At 45.6% G+C, this 19,722-nt stretch overlaps 1 protein-coding gene across 1 annotated transcript; it reads left to right on the plus strand.

Annotated features, from left to right (window-relative positions):
- The first annotated feature begins 2,032 nt into the window (after positions 1-2,032).
- Positions 2,033-19,470, plus strand: trim46b (tripartite motif containing 46b). Its single transcript, XM_056298022.1, has 12 exons — positions 2,033-2,095; positions 5,378-5,639; positions 6,485-6,635; positions 8,005-8,203; positions 9,169-9,315; positions 10,406-10,501; positions 12,821-13,074; positions 14,393-14,514; positions 15,136-15,474; positions 18,045-18,274; positions 18,421-18,488; positions 19,038-19,470. The coding sequence occupies exons 1-12, from the start codon at positions 2,036-2,038 to the stop codon at positions 19,468-19,470; spliced, it is 2,361 nt and encodes a 786-aa protein (XP_056153997.1). The 5' UTR covers positions 2,033-2,035.
- Positions 19,471-19,722: the final 252 nt, after the last annotated feature.

Raw genomic sequence — 19,722 nt, forward strand, 5'->3', positions numbered from 1 at the left:
TCATCCTCCAACACAAGACGGATCCTAGTCCGTCTGCTAACCACCCCATTGGCCCAACAACTGTGCTGGCGGGGATCTGGCCAGAAGTTGGCTTTTGAGGATATGCTGGTGTGCAGAGCAGTCATAGGTACAGTATGTAATGTTCATATGCAATAAGACCTCAGAAGGGGAACAAAATCAAAAGTTTGAATTTAATTGTAAAGGCCAAATGAGAGTATTTTGTGATAATTTTTGTTTCTGATTACACTAAGGAAAAAAGGCATACAAAGACATATTAGCTTAGCTAAATTAATCTAATTTAATCTTAATCTAACTTCTAACTTGATTTTAACTTCTGATCCCAGGCTAGATTAAATGCTTCACCTGTGGCTAACTCATACTGTGCACTTACATTTCAATTGTTGTTTTCTTCAGATGCTGTGACAAAAAGCAGCCTGGCCACAGCATCCGAGGTGGAAGCTGCCATCAAAATGTGGCTCAGAAATGCCAGGGATAGAGACGGAGGAAGGAGCAGAAGGAGCCAAAAATAGATAGATTTAATGTTTGGGGGTTTTTTAGATTTAATGTTCTTATTGTGTTCAAATGTGGTTCTATGTTTGTTGTTCTGTTTTATAAAAGCATTTAATTTGCTTTATAGTTTTATTTTTCAATTCCAATTGTTTCTAATTTTCAATAAATTCTTTCTTCATATAATTTATATTTTCTTCATTTTTTTGTTTGATCTGGCTGTAAATAAATGTCACTAGCATACCAGGTACACATGGGGCACTATGGGCCCGTGTGGGACCACTGCTCCCAGCCCAAAGTGTGGGCATACTATGGGCATGCTGCGGGCCCACAATGGGTCCCACTGAGGGCCCACTCTGCTTAGTGTGGGCAGCCCACACGTGCCCCGCATTTCATGCCGGTAACGGGGCCCACAGTGGGCTGCCCACAGTGGGCCCTCTGTTCCTGCCCGCAGTGGCCCCACATGGGCCCCAAAGAGGCATGTTTGCTGGGTCTGTTTTGTTTCCCCAATGTACAAGTCATTGCAATCCTCCTGGCACTTAACAGCGTGCACTTATATTGCTCTGTTTGTGCCAGGGGACCCGATCCTTGGGGTGGACCAACTTCTGGTACCCCGACCGACCAGAGGAGGCGCTAATGCAGCGACTAAGACACATACCCACATCCGGCTTCCCACCCGCAGACACGGCCAATTGTGTCTGTAGGGACGCCCGACCAAATCGGAGGTAACACGAAGATAGACCGCCACGCCACCCGGGCGCCCTCAAGTGCAAGTGTTGGTATTGTTACTCCCTTCTGCAAAAATATAAAGTATTCCATAAGAATAAAAGTACATCTAAAGCTTAAGTAATCTGAGGTTTACCTTTTGCAAGCACAACAAAAGTAAAATAAAAACACACTTGCTAATTTCTCAAGAGTGTGCTGAGGTCAAGGGTGTCATACGCAAAGAAGGGCCTTGCATCTGCTGCCTCCGTCCAAGGGTCTGGCTGGGTACATTAGTAAGACACCACTTTTTTTTTTCAAGAGGGAAATCACATATGCTTCCCTTATAATGACATTTAGCATCGCTAGTCGTGAAAAAAAAGAAAGAAAGAGAATAGTAATAGTGCCCTGATATGTGTCACGTTTAAAGGCGCATTTCGGTGCGCGAGGGATGGGGGCGGGGTGTCTGCAGGCGAAGAAGGAAGGCGAGGGTGTGCGCGAGCATTTGGTCAGCGTTTGAAGCTGCAGGGTCGCCTCAGTGTACTATTTAAATCAGATGTGGACATCGCTGTTGGGTTTTTGTGTGTGTGTGTGTGTGTGTGTCTTTCACGTCTAAATTAGAAAAACTACTCAGACCATTTTGTGCGCGTAAAATGTCCACCGGCTTGCTTGTAGTACATGTCCATTACGCAAAACGATCGCAGAATCAAATCGGGTTTTAAACATCCGAAAACACAGAAGGCCACATTTCACGCATATTGAGGTTGTGGCCTATAGCTGGTTTATATCCAGACGATGATGACGAAGAGTTCAATCATTTCTTAAAATGGCAGAGTCGGATCTGAAAACGGTCACAGCAGCGATGGATGCGTTGGTTCGTGTCAGTGTAAGTAGAAATCGGCGACGTCTGTCTGTGTTGCAATTGGATGTTTCCATTCCTTTAATGTCTGTTACACATTTTGCCTGTTTTAAAAAACGGGGACCTCCGTGTCCCACCTGTCGGACCGTCCCTGACAGATGGGCCTGTACCCACAGCATTTGGCCCGTGGCGTTACCTGCAACGTCCACGATTCCCTTCAAGATGAACCGCAGTTTTGATCAGAAATACAATCCCACATTAGGCTACACATGTGATCAGATTTTTTTTTCTGATGCTGTGACTCATATTTTCATTTGTCTAGACACTTTCATTCATCCGCATTTTCATTTATTCTATAGCATGAATCGGGTTGGGGGTTGTTGCACGATTCCCGCACTACTTAATGCAAAACCACGCTAAATGCTAAATGACAATTCTGAAATCGAAGATATTCCAGAAACGGGTAAGTCTTTGACGGAGGCAGGGGAGATGTTTTTCTTTTTAAAAAGGCAAAAAAAAAAACAACACCATGCCTTTGTGTCCTTTTGGTTTAGCAGAATTCATGTCGTTAAAAAATGTGCTCGGCTCCATCGTCTGACATTTTTTTTCTCCTTAAGAATAACCGTTTCCATGGCGACGGGATGCAGACGTAGCTACCAGCACCTTGCGCTGCAGAACGCAGGGCACCGTGTGATGCTGTGCTGTATCGCTATCCCAGGTTGCAGAGAGGAGAACAATAGACCGTGTTACGACAGGCGAAAAGTAGTCTTCTGGAGACACGTCTCTCCTAAGAGCTCGGGGAAAACAAACCACGACACAATTTCACCACGTATCTGCCAACTGTATGAGAATTTCGCGCCTAATAATAGCTCTCCGTGCTTGTGTGCGTATCTATATTGGACGCTGAAAGTGAGAACGAAGTCGGTTTGCCTCAAACCCCTCCCATCCCTCCGAGCAGCAGCGCTCCCCTCATGCTCGGGATGTACACGTAGTCCACTGTCATGGCGCCCAGATCCCAGGTGAAGGTAAGGGTGCGCTGTCGCAACGCATGTTCTGTCAGCGCAGCGGTCACGGCGTGGCGCGATCACGTTTTCAGACCTGCGAATAAACCGCAACCAGACGTCTGCGATTAGACGGGCATGGCAGCGACCACCCGTCTGAAGCAGCTATGGGCTTATTTTCTTTTTTTGCATCATAGAGAAACGGGATAGGCCGGGGATGACATTGGGGGAATGACGGACAGATTCAGTGTGACTGAGGGATGGGTTACTTTGATTGCACTCTTTTAGTCCATTGAGTTGTTAGACCTGTGTATTTGTGGCCTTAAGTGACCGTATACAAATTTCATCCCTGACCACAAGTGAGACAGTGACATTTTCTTTATGGTAGTCATGTACGCAGAGCTATTTTTCATTTTGTATGCCATTATTCTTCTCTTGAGCCGTGAGGACCATTATGTCTCTCAACATTACCAATCTTTTCTGTGTTATAGGTTATTCATGCAGCCGGGGTTTGTGTGGTGTGTGTGTGATTTTCTGTGTAATACAGATTATCAAAATGTGTGTGTGTGTGTGTGCGCGTGTGTGCGCGTGTGTGTGAAACCTTAACAGGCTTAAGACCTCACAGGCATCCACTGTATTGTATGCTCACGTAGCAAGAAGGCAAAGATGCAGAATCTTCTGTTATAGGAAAAGAGGAAGCACATTTTATTTTGGGACGACACATTGGGGTTGCATTTGTGAGAGAAACATTCTTGATAGGACATAACGTCACGAAGATGAAATCCCGAATCGCCCTTGCAGCAAAGCCAGCCAGTCTGCTCTGCACTGCCCTGGTTTTGAAATAAACTCGTCCTGTCAGTGATGTGGCTTTAACACTAGCGTCCCTGCAACGGTTACATGGGTCAACAGTTTTAGCTGCAGTTTCCACCGTCGTCTTCTACAGTACAGAGGCAAAAGCAGCTTGCTTAAACTGGCTGCTCAGCACCCCAGAAACCACATATTCTGTGCATCTGTCAAAATCAAATGCAATGCATCTTTTTTTTTTACATCATCTTGAAAGAGCTTGGTCAGTATTTGTCAGGTATTCAAGCAAAGAAACACGGAGAGTGGGTGTGATTAGGATTCTTCCCCAGGTCTTATTTACTTTCACAGGGACATTATATAAGCTTTACCTTACCTTTCTCTCTTTTTTCCTCATCTCAGTTATCATGATAGGGGTGGCCAAGTGACCTTCTAGTTAGAGTGACTGTCATGTAAGGTTGCAGTTTCCCTGCCATTATGTTCACCATCGCCATCATCATGTTACTTCCATTGTAAGGTGTCCATCAATTGCTTTAGTAGGTGCGCTGATCATGGCTGCACCAGTGCTCTGACCCATGTAGAGGAATGCATGTCCCAGTTCAATGTGATGGTCACAAATTTCCAAATTAAACCATGCTATAAAGTGTATAAAGTCTTTTTAATAAAAGATCTAGAGGGCATAATTGATTTCTAGCTAAACACAACTCGCCTCACTGTGTGCTATGCACAATCCACTACAGGTCTTATGTGGTCCCTTTGCAATGTGCAGGATGTGAGATCCAGTGTCAGTATACCCTCAATATGTACTGTGCCATTATCTAAGTTGTCGTCCTTGTCTGAAGTTGCTGTATACTTGATGAATTAAGTGATTTTGTTTGAGAATTGGGGAAAATACTACTACCACAACTCATGGATGATGTCAGTGGAAACATAAGTGGACATGTATGGCCACTGACCGGAGAGCTCATGCAAATATGAAAAGCTGAGTTCACCGCAGGGATGCACTGGGTGCAGTGATTCAATAATTAACATCCCATCCTTAATCAATATTTAACAAGAGCAGTGGCTTCTCGATGGCCCATCTTGGGCCACCCTTTATATCAGCTGTTGTGCCGGCTTTGCTGGTGGTCATACAGTATTTGCACCAGAGAGCTCCTTCTTTTTACCTATACTCTCCTTATTTCTTCTACTCCATCTTAGTCTCTCTGCCTCTTCTTTGTACACATCTTCTCTTGGGCACTAATGTTTTCTTTTTTTTTAAAATTTCTTTCATATCTTTCCCCTCAAGTCTTGTTGCTCACACATCAGTACTATGCCATCCTGTATGTTCCATGTGTGTTCTGTATGATCCATACTTGTACATTTTGGTTTACTTTTATTTTCAGCTTTTTTTTGAGACGTCCTAATAATACTCTCTCGGTGGATGCTTGTCTTGTTTTTTTCTGCAAGAAGTGAAAATGTTCTTGACTTTACAGTGAGTGATCCCGTGTATTTCTGCCTCTCACAGGCAAACATGGGGAGCATGGAGCGAGAGCTGCTTTGCCCGGTATGTAAGGAGATAGCGAAACAACCAGTGGTCTTACCGTGCCAGCACAGCGTCTGCCTCATGTGTGCCTCTGAAGTTCTCGTGGCGAATGGCTACCCACCCCCGGAGCTTCCCCCAGAGCCCAACTCTCCAGCCTCGACGCCCAACACCCGCTCCCCCCGCCAAGCTCGCAGGCCCACACCTAAAGCCGAGCAGCGACCCATTGACCGTGTCCTACGGGCAGGTTTGGATTAATTGTGCATATGGCCAGTTGATGTGATATGTAGAGAAGGGGAAAGGGGACATCTCTGATTCTGCCTGTCAGAATGCCCTACATGTGTTAATAGTGAGTTGCTGGTGTTGGTGGTGGGGTCTTAACATTAAATTACGACGCGGTAATAGTGAAAAGAAGGGAAGAAGAGATTAGAGGAAGTACATGGGCAAACTATGACATCATAGTTGTGCTTATGTGAGCTTAACTATCTATATTAGCTAAACTCTTTAATGTCATCTCCGGACACACTGCAGGTGTGTTAGGAGTTGATGTTCCTGGGGGCGTCCAGGTGGCATGGCGGTCTATTCTGTTGCCTATCAACTTGGGGATTGGCGGTTTGAATCCCTGTGTTACCTCCGGCTTGGTTGGGCATCCCTACACACAATTTGCCGTGTCTGCGGGTGGGAAGCCAGATGTGGGTATGTGTCCTGGTTGCTGCACTAGTGCCTCCTGTGGTCGGTCGGGGCGCCTGTTCGGGGGGAACGGGGGGGGGGAATAGCATGATCCTCCCACGTGCCACATTCCCCTGGTGAAACTCCTCACTGTCAGGTGAAAAGAAGTGGCTGGCAACTCCACATGTATCGGAGGAGACATGTGGTAGTCTGCAGCCCTCCCCGGATTGGCAGAAGGGGTGGAGCAGAGATCGAGACGGCTCGGAAGAGTGGGGTTATTGGCCGGATACAGTTGGGGAGCGAAAGGGGGGGCGGAGTTGAGGTTCCTCTCCCTCATTTTCCCCCTTCCTTTGCTCATTATTGACATATCTGTTCAGTTTGCTGGATCCACCCTGACTGCCCCGTGATCTCCCCTGTCTCCAGGATATGGTACATACCCAGGACGACGACGGAAGGAAGGCCCGCCCTTGGTGATGATGTTCCCCTGCATCCCCTGTGGCAGAGAAGTGGAGCTAGGGGAGAAGGGTCTGACAGACTGCCTTCGCAACCTCACCCTGGAGCGTATAGTGGAGAGGTAAAAAAATACACACACACATGCACCCGCACACACAACCACATGGGCAAATGCACATGATCTCACACACACAGCAGTGAACATGAATCATATACTGTGATGATGGCACTACAACTCCTACGAAATGCGGCGATTTATCATTCGCTAAACACTTCAAGACCTGAACACCAGCAGGTGGAGGAGTGTGTCCAAATGCTGAGTGCAGATCAATCAGCAGGAGCTGAGCTGTTGAGGAATCCAGCGGTGCACACACTGCAACATGGCTGCATTAGCCGACAGTGCACTCACCAGAGGACCACAGACTAGCAGATTTGTTTTCTATGTGTAACCAAATTCAGGCTGTTTGTCTTATTCTGTGGTACTAGGGCTATTTGCCTACTCATTATGCTATTTTCATTCTGGCCACATCCTTCAAGTAATGTCGATTTTCACTCTCGCATACACTCATCGCTCTATGTTGCAAGCCTGTATCGCACATCTTTCATTCATTTACCTTTATTTAACCAGGTTAGTCCCATTGAGATTAAAATCTCTTTTACAAGAGAGACCTGGCCAAGAATGGCAGCAGTACACCAGTTTCAGCACACACTCACATGAAGACAACAGAATAGCTCAAAGTGCAAAATAGCATAAAAATTAAGGGAAAAGACGCAAACCTGTTATCAATTGAAACATTTACAATTTCCAGTAGACTCATATTTCATAGACTTAACCATACCTTTAAATTCAGATAGAGTAACCAAGTCCTGGAGTTTAAGTCTATTCTGCAGGCTATTCCAGGCAGATGGTGCAGAAAACATAAAGGCCTTCTTGCCCAGCTCAGTCTGAACTTTAGGAAGTCATTTACAAGGTGTCCTGAGACTGTAAACCATAAGCGCCATGTTTTATGGACAGAAAGATAGATAAATAACAGGGGAGGGTATCCAGAATGGCCTTATAGATAAAAACATACCAGTGACTAAATCTCCGTGTTGATAGATCAGGCCAACTGACTTTGGAGTAAAGGACACAGTGATGAGTGAGCGCTCTACAGTTTGTAACAAGCCGTAATGCTCCATGATACACAATGTCTAACATATGGAGACAATGGGCTGATGCGTTCATGTACAGTAATTCCCCATAGTCAAGAACAGGCAAGAATGTTGCTTCAACTAGTCTTCGCCTGACATCGAGAGAAAAACAAGACTTGTTCCTAAAATAAAAACCTAACTTCAATTTCAACTTTTTCACCATCTGTCATTCATGCTTTTTTCTTGGTAAAGAGATATGCGATCTCAACGGGAACAACGGGTTAAATTAAGGTCCCAGTTTGTGTTCACTAAGTCCAATATGTTGTTATTACCCATTGTCCATATTCTCTCTCTCTCAGGTACAGACACACAGTTAGCCTTGGCAGTGTGGCTGTCATGTGCCAGTTCTGTAAGCCTCCTCAGGCACTGGAGGCCACCAAGGGCTGCACTGACTGCAGGGCCAGTTTCTGTAACGAGTGTTTTAAGCTGTACCATCCCTGGGGGACGCCGCGAGCTCAACACGAACACATCCAGCCCACACTCAACTTCAGACCTAAGGTGAGCAACGTTGGGGACGCACTCATCCATTCATTGCATCTACATTTCTTATAGTACTCCAATTATGGTGAAGGGGGAAAAAAAGGTAATAAGGTAGAGAATAAAAATCTTGATTTGCAAAAAATAAAATAAAATAAAATGATGCTAACTTTTGTAAACACATCTATTTCTTCGCCTAAACAGCCCATTTGTAAATGATAAATCAGGCAGTTTTAAAGTCACACGTCCAGACCTTTGAAATGCTCATCACGTCGCTCCCTAACACACTGTCGTGTGTTTCTCGCTGCCCTGCCCGGAGCTGCACCCGAAGAGGTAACACTGAGGGCAGTCTGACAGGACACGGAAGCAGGGCAGGTCAAGCTAACTGCTAGCCCGTGCAGACCGGCAGTTCCGATAACACCGAGGGCGGTCTGGTGGCAGCCTCACCTAGCCTTGACTGTGTTTTTAGTGTGGTCGTGTGGAGGGCGGGGTGGTGTGTTGAAGGTGTCTGGCTGGGAGAGCTGGCATTGTATTGGCTGGGGGAGCCTGGTCTGCTGCATCCAGTGGGCCCAAGCACCATGGCCCTGCCCAGAGCTGCGCCTGATGAGGAAACACCGAGTGTGTTCTGACAGGACGCGGAAGCGGGACAGGCTAAGCTAATTGCTAGCCCATACAGACCAGCAGTTCCAACAGTCATCCTGGCTGGTGTTCATTCTCCTGGACAGTGATTTCTTTTCTTTTTTTTACTTTGGATATATGTGTTCTTGTAGTTCTTATAGTTTTTGGATGTGTGTGTTTGTCTTTGTGTTGACTGCTGTGGGCTGGGGGAAATGATGTTTCATTTCATGTCATATACGCAGGTGCATGAAATGAGATGACAAATAGAGGGCTCCTGATTCCTGATTTCAACGACGCTACTGTGTTAACCCTAACCCTAATTTGACAGAAGTCTTCCTGTTTCTGTTCTGTTTCACTCTGCTCCCCAGGTTCTGACCTGTCCAGAGCACGACCAGGAGAAACTGCAGTTTTACTGTAGGTCCTGTCAGCGCCTGCTGTGTCCCCTCTGCAAGCTGCGCCGTCTCCATGCTGGGCACAAGATATTGCCGGTGGCCCATGCATACCAAGCCTTAAAGGTGGGACTCTGGGACTCTGCAAAAACTGCATTTGCAAAAACATTGAATGTAGATTTTAATTGCAGATATTTTTTTTATCTTTTGAAAAGGCTTCTAATGTTAAAATCAAGTCTGAGGAATAAAGGGTGTCTAGGTAGTGTGGCGGTCTATTCCGTTGCCTACCAACATGGGGTTCAAATCCCTGTGTTACCTACAGCTTGGTCAGGCGTCCCTGCAGACACAATTGGCTGTGTCTGTGGGTGAGAAGCTGGATGTGGGTATGTGTCCTGGTCGCTGCGCTAGCGCCTCCTCTGGTCAGTCGGGGTGCCTGTTCGGGGGGGGGGCTGTGGGAAATAGCATGCTCCTACGTGCTATGTCCCCCTGGCGAAACTCCTCACTGTCAGGTGAAAAGAAGCGGCTGGCAACTCCACATGTATCGGGGGAGGCATGTGGTAGTTTTCAGCCCTCTCCAGATTGACAGAGGGGGCGCAGCAGCGATCGGGACAGCTTGAAAGAGTGGGGTAATTGGCCGGATACAATGGGGGAGAAAAAGGGGGGGTGGGAACAAAAAGTTTGAGGAATGATTTGAAAACATTTGTTCCAAGATGGCTTACATTTGTTTTAGGGGGTAAAAGATGATTGTTGGTTGTTAATTCACTCAATACAAAGATTACTTTACCCTCTAAAATGCTGCTATTAACTAGGTTTAAGGTCTTCACACTAACACTAACTTCAATATTATTCTGTAGTGAGTTTCACTTTGATGCCAACAGTTATTTTGCCAGAAGAGATGTCAAAATCTTGCTGTAATATTTTTATTTTGGTATGCAAGTGTCAATACATACGGCACAGAAATATGCTACATTAGGCTTCACTAACAGATATGAAGATATGAAGTCAATTGTATTAAGTACACTGTAGGATCACCGTCTTTTCAGGAACTATTATTCAAGTAGTGGCTGAATAAATGTTGGCATTGTGAGCTGACAGTTGTTTTTTATAGTTTTAATTGCAAATATTTGAGGTGCTGTGTGTCATGTTGTTAGTAGGATTATGACTGTCTGCTGTAAATGTGTTGTCTGTCTATTGTGTTGACCGTTTATTCTCACAGGAGAAGATTACCAAGGAGATGAACTACATTCTGTCCAACCAGGAGACCGTTCTGGCTCAGATTACCCAGCTGGAGAGTGCCATCACGCAGACCGAGGTGACTCGCACTGTGGACCGGCAAAATATCACCGATTAGAGATTTAATTCCGGCCGCCGACGAAATAAATTGTCTTAAAAACAGCTGTAGCTAATACTGTCAGTTTTACTGTCTGCTTTGGAAGGGAGCCAAGCTGCGTTCGCCAGGTTGCTATTATCACAAAGCCTGCTGCACTTTGGCTGCTAAGGGATAAATTGACTCGTGGAATTTGGACTTCGCCCATCACTGTTGTCAGCTGATAAAATGGTTTTGTTACATCCCCTACTGCTAATACAACAGATATAAACAAGATTAGTGACACTATACAAATGTTTGACAGAAATAGTTGCAAATAACTGAAAATTAAATGATATGATAATGTCATAGGGATTAGCAGAGAGGATCATAAAACAGATATACAAATATATATTGATAAGCCAAATTCAGCTTATTAGTGGCCTGTGTGTCACTTATAGGGTTCCTCTCCCCCTCTGTCTCTGTTTTCATTTGGCATGGAGTTAGTAGCAGTTTCAACCTGTGCCGGTGTGGGGAACGCAAAGAAATTCTCAGTTCATAAACTGTGTTGGGAGTCTGTTAAAGCCTGTTAAAGTAGCCGTCTGATTAGCAAGTCCACAAATTGCAAATTGTCCCCCTACAGATAGATGTAAGCATGCAAAATAAAGACTTAAGATCTCATTTCAATCGGAGACTTAATGCTTATTTGCGAGCATGCTCACAAATACAGAGATGTGCGCATAATCACCATCCATCCATCCATCCATTATCATAATCACCAAACGCACCTAAATAACCTGTCTGTTTGGGAAGTGCTTGTCTTTATTTGGCATTTGCCTGATTGCTCATTAGAGGATATAAATCTCTCACCACACTTGGATGGTGTCACACACACACACACACACACACACACACACACACACACACACACACACACACACACACACACACACACACACACACACACACACTTTTCTTTTTCCTTTGAATGCCGGTCTTTTCATGGAAGGAGTTCTCAGACTGGCTTTGTGTGCATGTTTCTTGGGATTTGGGGCATACTTTTTCCATTTCTTGTCTCTTTTGTGGTTATTTTTATTAACTTTGCATCCTTTATTTTCTTTAAGCACTCTACAAATTGGCCTTGCAGAATAACAATAGACAGGGTGATCGACCAATCAGTGCGTAGCGATTGTCCCCACTTCCCCCAGCCTTGAGCTCTGATGCTCCACTTAGAGCACTGGAGAGCAGCTTTGACCCACATATGATAGATAATGCTAGATGCATAAAAAAACACAGCTAAAGGAAAGGGAAATTGTGAAAAGAGGCTGCTGGATATACTATTAAAACAGATTCACTAAATTCTGGCCTTGAGACAGTCTGTCAATGGATTGAACTTTGTGGAAGGCTACATTTTCACCTTAATGAACATACCACTTTACTGTACCTTTGTGCAGTTAATACTTTTTGCAATTAAATAAGGTGGTGTGAAAATTATTTTAACTTACTGTACTGTGCATGATCAGTTTTTATCCTCAATATTTGTACTCTTGAATTATTTTTTGAAGATAAGATGTACTTTATTAATCCCCGTGGGGAAATTCCTCCTCCGCATTTAATCCATCCCAACATACACACTAGAAACAGTGGGCAGCCGCAGTGCAGCGCCCGGGGACCAACTCCAGCTCTTCTTTCCATTGCCTTGCTCAGGGGCACAGACAGGAGTATTAACCCTAACATGCATGTCTTTTTGATGGTGGGAGGAAACCGGAGCACCCGGAGAAAACCCACGCGGACACAGGGAGAACATGCAAACTCCACACAGGAAGGACCTGGGACGGCCTGGGGTTCGAACCCAGGACCTTCTTGCTGTGAGGCAACAGTGCTAAACCACTGGGCCACCGTGCTGCCGGGATATGTTTTATTATCTCTTTTCGCAAGTAGTGGAGTTCATTTAGAAAGTTTGTTAAATGCAGCATTAACTAAGGAAGGTGAGACTTGGTCATTTGACTTGGCCCCAGAAAAGTTGAACCAGCTCATCTGGACATCAAGACGTTTTCTTGACTTGAGCTAAAAATGTCTGAATTTGTGCTAAAGTTCCTGCTGTCTACCTAAAGGTTACCAGCTTTAGGCATGCATTTCCAGTGCTTTCCAGCTCATCTTTGCTGTCAGTCGAATGATGTTCAGCAGAGAGCAAACCTGTCACAGTGAACGTCATTTAACCTCTCATCCTCATCCCCCACCTCTCGTTTTATCAGATTAAACCAATCTAGTCAGGTGCTGGCACTGTCCCAACTTGTTTCCCCTGTTTGTGTTTTCCCCAACCAGGTGAACAGTGTAGCCGCCAGAGAGCAGTTGGCTCAGAGCATCAGAGATCTGACCGCCGCTCTGGCAGAGCGCCACTCCTCGCTGACCCAGGCTCTGGAGGCAGCGCGACAGAAACGGGGCGAGGCGTTGGCCGGCCAGGTGGCGGAGAGACGGAGCTTGCTGGAGCACACAGGGCTCATGGCATTTACTCAGGAGCTCCTGAAAGAAACGGACCCACCCTGTTTTGTGCAGGCGGCCCGCCAGACTCACAACAGGTTTGTGTGCCAAATGCTGCTGAGAACAATCTTTATAACTGACGTGATGTGTGTGGGATTTTTTCTTTTTTTTTGTCAATACAACAGTTACTGGTGGCAGTTATTCAAGTTAACCTGCAGGATAGCAGTAAACAGAGGGTGCTGGGTGTGGATATGTATGGAGGGAGGTGGTTCTGGGATGCCAGAACCCACTGTTGAGCCTTCTGGAGGTGTCATGGGCCCAATTCAATGAGACACCATTGAAGGAGGTTGCCCACTTCACAACTACAGTGAAATACTGATGCCTGTATTCTTGGTGGTTGTTAAGTTTGGTAGCCAACTAAGCCATTTGGAGTCAGATTTATGGAGATTTATGGCAGCACTGCCTGATATTCTCCCCTTTGAATGTAAAGACAAGTGGGCGAGGTTGTTTAGTTGAACTGGGTTTCTGTGCATGGCCCGCTAATTATCAGCACATGAGATTTAGTGTATTATCTCGTGCATTATTGAATGTTTGTCAAAACATAGTCTTCAGTCTTTACCATATAATTTATTTCAAGATTTTTTTATAACAGTAATGGGAGAAGTGTAGGGAGAATCTTGTGGTAGAAGATTTTAAATTATCATTTGATCATATTTATTTCAATTGTATCATAGATTATTCTTGGTGTTGGCGGCATGGTAGCTATGTGGTTAGCACTGTCGCCTCACAGCGACTGGCTCCTGGGTTTTCTTCCAGCCCATCTGTGTGGATTTTGCATGTTCTCCTTGTGTTTCCTTTGGGTGTAGCCGTTTCCTCTCACAGTTCACAGATGTGCGTGTGAGGTGAGAGGAAGTCCATAAATTGTTAGGTTTAAATGATATGTGTGTAGGGCCTGTAATGGACTTGCAATCTGTCCAAGGTGTCTCCCTGCCTGCTGGGATAGACTCCAACTCCCGTGACCACCAATTGGATTAAGTAGGTATATCGATAATGGATGGATGGATGGATAGATGGATGGCTGGCTGGATGGATGGAATGATTACTCTTGGTGCATTTCATTCACTCCTTGTTAAGTGTTGTGATAGCTATCTGACCACAAGATGGCGCTAGTACGTGGGTTAGTAGATAATGAATTATATTAGAACTGTGTGGCAGCAGCTCTAAATGTAGGTGTCCTTTGATTTACAAAGCCCATCATTTCTAGTCAGTTTAATATCTTCCTCAGAAAACTCATTTGGACAAATGACCACCTTCTCTCTTCATCAACCTTTCTCAAACAGCCCACCCAAAACCTCATCTAACTTCCCACCTTCGTCGTTTCACTAACCCTTCTTCCTCTCCCTCCAACCTCACCAGATTAAACAAATCTATCGAGAACCTCCAGTGTTTCTCTCTGGCGGCTGATCCGTCCTTCAGACACTTCCAGCTGGACGTCTGCAAAGAGCTCAAACTCCTCACAGAGCTGCACTTCATCCATGGTGAGAGAGGGGAGAGAGAGAAGGCCAGGGAGCTGGAGGAAGTGCTTAGTGCTGTTCAATCATCCATAAAGCCATTAAAAACAACTAAAGGAACGACAGACAGGAAAATGATAGGCAGCTGTATAAATGGGGAAAGAAAGGATCCTCGGACATGTGTCAAATCTGTAACATCTCGCTATTGTTGGTATGATAGTAACTAGGGCAAGATAATAATTCAGTATTATCATTTATTGTCTTTGAATGGTATTATACTGCGATAATATCTGGATAAAGTCTACCAGGATACACAATTTTGTTGTTTAAATGAATGATAACGAGAATCTGTTGTCTAACATTTCCCACAAAATGAGGCCTGAAATATTTGATGGAGTATTATTTGAAAATAAGTTTTGGTTTGATATTATACTTCACATTACCAAACAGTTCAATCTGATGAACCCGAGTTGGATTCTCAAACGTGGTATTTTTGCATATGTAAGCAGATATTGTGATATACATCGATAGCATGTGAAAATTTCCCGTGATTACTGTAATGATAATATTTTTTCTTGACGCCCAGAACTAATAATGACATGTAAATGAAGGTCTTAATCACCCTCTTCATCCCAATGTTTTCCTCAGCTCCTCTGGCCCCAGTGATTGACACCCAGCGTACCCTGGCCTACGATCAACTTTTCCTGTGCTGGCGACTGCCTCCGGACTCAAGCCCCGCCTGGCACTTCTCTGTCGAGTACCGCCGTCGCGGCGTGGTCCCAGGAGGAGGGTCCAGAGGTGGCATCAGAGGAGGATTGGCTGCAGCTCGCTGGGGCTGGCAGCGATTGGATGAAGTGAGCGGGACCAGCGCCGTGATTGACAGATTGGAGATGGACAGTGTGTATGTCCTGAGGGTGAGAGGCTGCAACAAGGCGGGTTATGGAGACTACAGCGAGGAAGTATATTTACACACCCCGCCGGCACCAGGTGAGGACATGCACCGACCTACGCACAGCATTTACCGGCTGTTCTTGTGAACTGGTAGATGGCCTTTATTGTTTCCCAGTTCAATTCAGTATTGTAGCTGAACAAGTGACCGAGATGTTGGTACAAATGTCACACACTGGCAAGCACATTATATACATCCCTGATCTTTCATGAATTATGGTTGGAAAAGTCAAGGTTAAAGGACTATACACAAATAAAACTTCTGCCCACCAAATGGCAAATGTGTTTGAACATAAAGCACATGATTTAAAAAGACAACAATTAGCATCCGGGTAGCGTAGCGGTCTATTCCGTTGCCTACCAACACGGGGCTCGCCGGTTCGAATCTCCGTGTTACCTCCGACTTGGTCGGGCATCCCTACAGACACAATTGGCCTTGTCTGCAGGTGGGTAGCCAGATGTGGGTATGTGTCCTGGTCTCTGCACTAGCACCTCCTCTGATCGGTCGGGGCGCCTCTTCAGGGGGGAGGGGGAAGTGGGGGGAATAGTGGGATCCTCCCACGTGCTATGTCCCCCTGGCAAAACTCCTCACTGTCAGGTGAAAAGAAGCGGCTGGCGACTCCACCTGTATCGGAGGAGGCATGTGGTAGTCTGCAGCCCTCCCTGGCTTGGCAGAGGGGGTCGGAGCAGCAACTGGGACGGCTCAGAAGAGTGGGGTAACAGGCCAATTCAATTGGGGAGAAAAAGGGGGAAAAATCCCCCCCCCCAAAAAAAGACAACAATTAAGTTTGATCTTGTCACCTTTTTGTGCAGTCTTTTATCATTACAAGACAAATAAATTCCACAAGTCTATGATGTCACTCAAGTTAGTTGTGTTACTGAATTCGGTCACTACATGCACACAAGAAGTTCAACACAGGGGACTCATCTGCGTCCTCACCAAAATCATAAACAATCATAAGCTTTAGTATGATTACCACAGTGAGATGGTGAATAACTCATTCTCTTTTTTTCCCCTGCCCATTCCAATCTTCCTCTTCTTTCCATCTCGCTCTCTGTTCTCACCAATCCCCACCTCCTCACCGTTGATCGCCTTCTCATCACCACCCACCTCCTCATCCCATTGGGTCCTATCACTGCCACACCACAGCTCTTTGCTTACCATCCGCCGCCTTCTAGTACTTCCACGCTGCCAATCTACACCCCGAACGTAAGAAGTGCGTCCATGATTTTCTGTTGCTGCCCGTCTACCTCATTGTGTTAGACATAATTATCTCTTTCTCCTCCTCTGCTGCATCCATCCACGCCAACACAAATCCACCCCTCTACCTCCTGCTGTCTCTCCCATAATAAGAACTGTTGAGCAACACGGATCGATTTCGGATCCGTGGCCTTTTTTTCTCTCCCATTGGTCGAGTTGCGTTCTGAGTGGTCGGTGTGTTCCTTGTGTACCCCTGCGGGGTTTTTTGCTCTCCCTAAATATGTACATGTATACTTTCCCTTTGTAACGGTGCCTTCTCCGGCGAGCAGTGCTTCCCGCCGTCGAAGCCTTTTCGAGATGCCCTCTGCATTTTACTCCCTCAGTGGTCAAAGCTGAAATCCATGTCCTTTCTCCGCTGGTATGCAAGTCGTTATTCTGTCCATTTGAGAGATGACGCCGATGGGGCGATGTCACAGAAAAACAGGGTTGCAATGTAGTAAGATGTAGGAGAAAGAGAGAAATAGACCTGTTGCAATTGATTTTCTCAGACTACAAACGAGGTGTAGCCACCATAGTCGCTCATGTGCCGCCAGCTCAGCGGTAAACAGTCCCTACCCTTATAAAAACGGGATCCTCAGGCCAAAGCTAACACAGGTTATCTAATTACAGGAAATTAAACAGGAACGTGGCTGTAAAATTGATTGTATGTCCAACAGGTGCACTGCCACATCGTCATCCCGTTTCAGTCATTTTTCCTTGTTTGAGTAGGAACGTGTTTGCCGCAACACCAGTGTTCATCCTACCCGGTCAAAAACTTCAACAGCGGTATACGAAAAGTGCCTCCGACTATGGTAAATAAAGATGCCAGTCAGTGTTGTGACTCCATGGCGCAGATGGATAAAATGACAATTTCTCAACGGAGAAAATTTGCAGATTTCAGCTTTAATATTAAATTTGGCCGTTATAATGGCCATGTAATGTCAATGTTAAAACTCCTTATATGTTCCAGTGGTGAGCCCCTCTCCTCCGTCTGGAGGAGGTGCATGTTGGCTCTTCGTTCCTCTCCCCTGCTCTCTCTCCTCTCAGTTTTTTCTTCTTCTTCTCTTTTTTCTTCTCCTCCTTGCCACTCTCCTTCTTTAATCCTGTATCACCGCCCCTGCTGTGCTCCTCCAAACCTCTCCTGCCGTTCCTTGATCCTTAACCTGTTTTTGAATGCACCTTTCCTCTTGTCTTTCTTCTGTCCTGTCCTCTCCTTCTGTCTCCTCTCTCTACCCTTTCTGGCTTTCCTTTCCTCTATCGTCGCCTCTCCTCTCTTTGCTCCCTCACCCCCACTCCTCTCTTCCTTCTTCTCTCCTTTCCCCTCTCCTCATCTCTCTTCTCCCTCTCCTCCCTTCCTTGCCTCTCCCAGTGTTGAACTTCTATCTGGATTCTCGTTGGGGTCTTCACGCTGACCGGCTGGTGGTTAGTAAGGAGCAGCGTTGTGCCCGCAGCGTCCCCGGCCTCTCTCTGCTGCAGGCCGCTGACCTCGCCCTCACTTCTTGTCACCTTACCTCTGACCTCCTGGTGGGGGATGTGGCCATCACACAGGGGCGTCACTACTGGGCATGCTCAGTGGAGCCTGGGTCTTACTTGGTCAAGGCAAGTGAAATGGATGGCAGATTTTCCTAAGACTGTTTGGAAACGAGCTGTTTTTAGGGGGTGAATCACTTCATCACATGAAAAACTGCTGCAAAAGATATGCGATACTGGGTTTTAACCCCGTTTATCTTTGTCTGGTAAAACAGGTCGGTGTTGGCCTGGAATCTAAATTACAGGAGTGGTTCCACCTTCCTCAGGACATGGCCAGTCCTCGGTAAATAAATGTGAAATGAATATGAAATCAAACAGACGGAGAGACAAACAGATAAAGAGAAAGAGTCATGCTCATTAATTTTCAATTATTGTGATCTGCTCAATAATACTCATGTGTTTTGGCTCTTTCAAATGTTTGTTTCATGTGCGAATGTCCTTTTTGAATAGTAAATTGACCGCGATTAAAAAGAGAATGGGCGAATATTATAAAAAAACAAACAAAACATAGAAGGTCCATAGCGGCCCCTGTAACACTTACCAGTTCAATATTCTCTTTGTAAATGAAGGTTTGGAAAATCAAAAAATTGAATACAATAATGTAAAATATCATCGTTTTGCCTCTCAAATAAATAGAAGAAGTGGGGTTTTGATCATTTCTGTAAAATTCAGATTTTTCTTACGTGATCGGAAAATCAAAAAACCGTCAAACCCCAGATTTTCTATTTATTTGAGGTGCAAAAAGTTGATTTTGAACTGATAACCACTACACAGACCACCATGGCTGCCTCATTCATCTGTTATCCTCAAACTTCCCCTTTTTTCCATCCAGCTATGACCCGGACAGCGGTCATGACAGCGGGGCAGAGGATGCACTGGACTCTCCTCCACCCTTCTGCTTCCTCACCATGGGGATGGGCAAAATCTACTTGCCCCAGCACCATCACAGTAATCATGGCACCCGAGATCCCATCACCAACAGCAACAGCCCCTCCTCGCCCACGGGTCTCACCTACCCGTTGCCACCCCGGCTTGGGGTGAGCCTTGACTTTGAGAAGGGCCGTGTCACCTTTTACGACGCCCACTCTCTCCGGCCTCTCTGGGAAGGGCACGTGGATTGCTCCGGCCCAGTGTGCCCGGCTTTCTGTTTCATCGGCGGAGGGGCACTGCAGCTGCAGGAGCTGGTGGCTAATCGTAATGCAGATCAGACTCCTGTCAGAAGGGTAACCATCCAACCCCGCGTTTCTAACCTGAACAATAACTGACAGCTGATAAGCTTGTCTGGTCATAAGGAAAATAGGGAATGTCAAGGTAATTGTGAACTATTTACTCAGCTAGTGCGAAAAAAGTTAGACATCTCAGCGATTTTGTTTTGTATTTAATTTGTATAAGGAAATGTTTCTATAGCGACGAATATGCAATATGTAATTAAGTTTCTTAAATTTTTTTGTTACATGCTGTTTTGCAGGAATTACTGAATTGCTTAAGTAGTGGCTGGCACATTCCACACAAACCTA

Source organism: Lampris incognitus, chromosome 18, assembly GCF_029633865.1.
Source record: "Lampris incognitus isolate fLamInc1 chromosome 18, fLamInc1.hap2, whole genome shotgun sequence".
In the NCBI taxonomy this organism is placed as follows: Eukaryota; Metazoa; Chordata; class Actinopteri; order Lampriformes; family Lampridae; genus Lampris; species Lampris incognitus.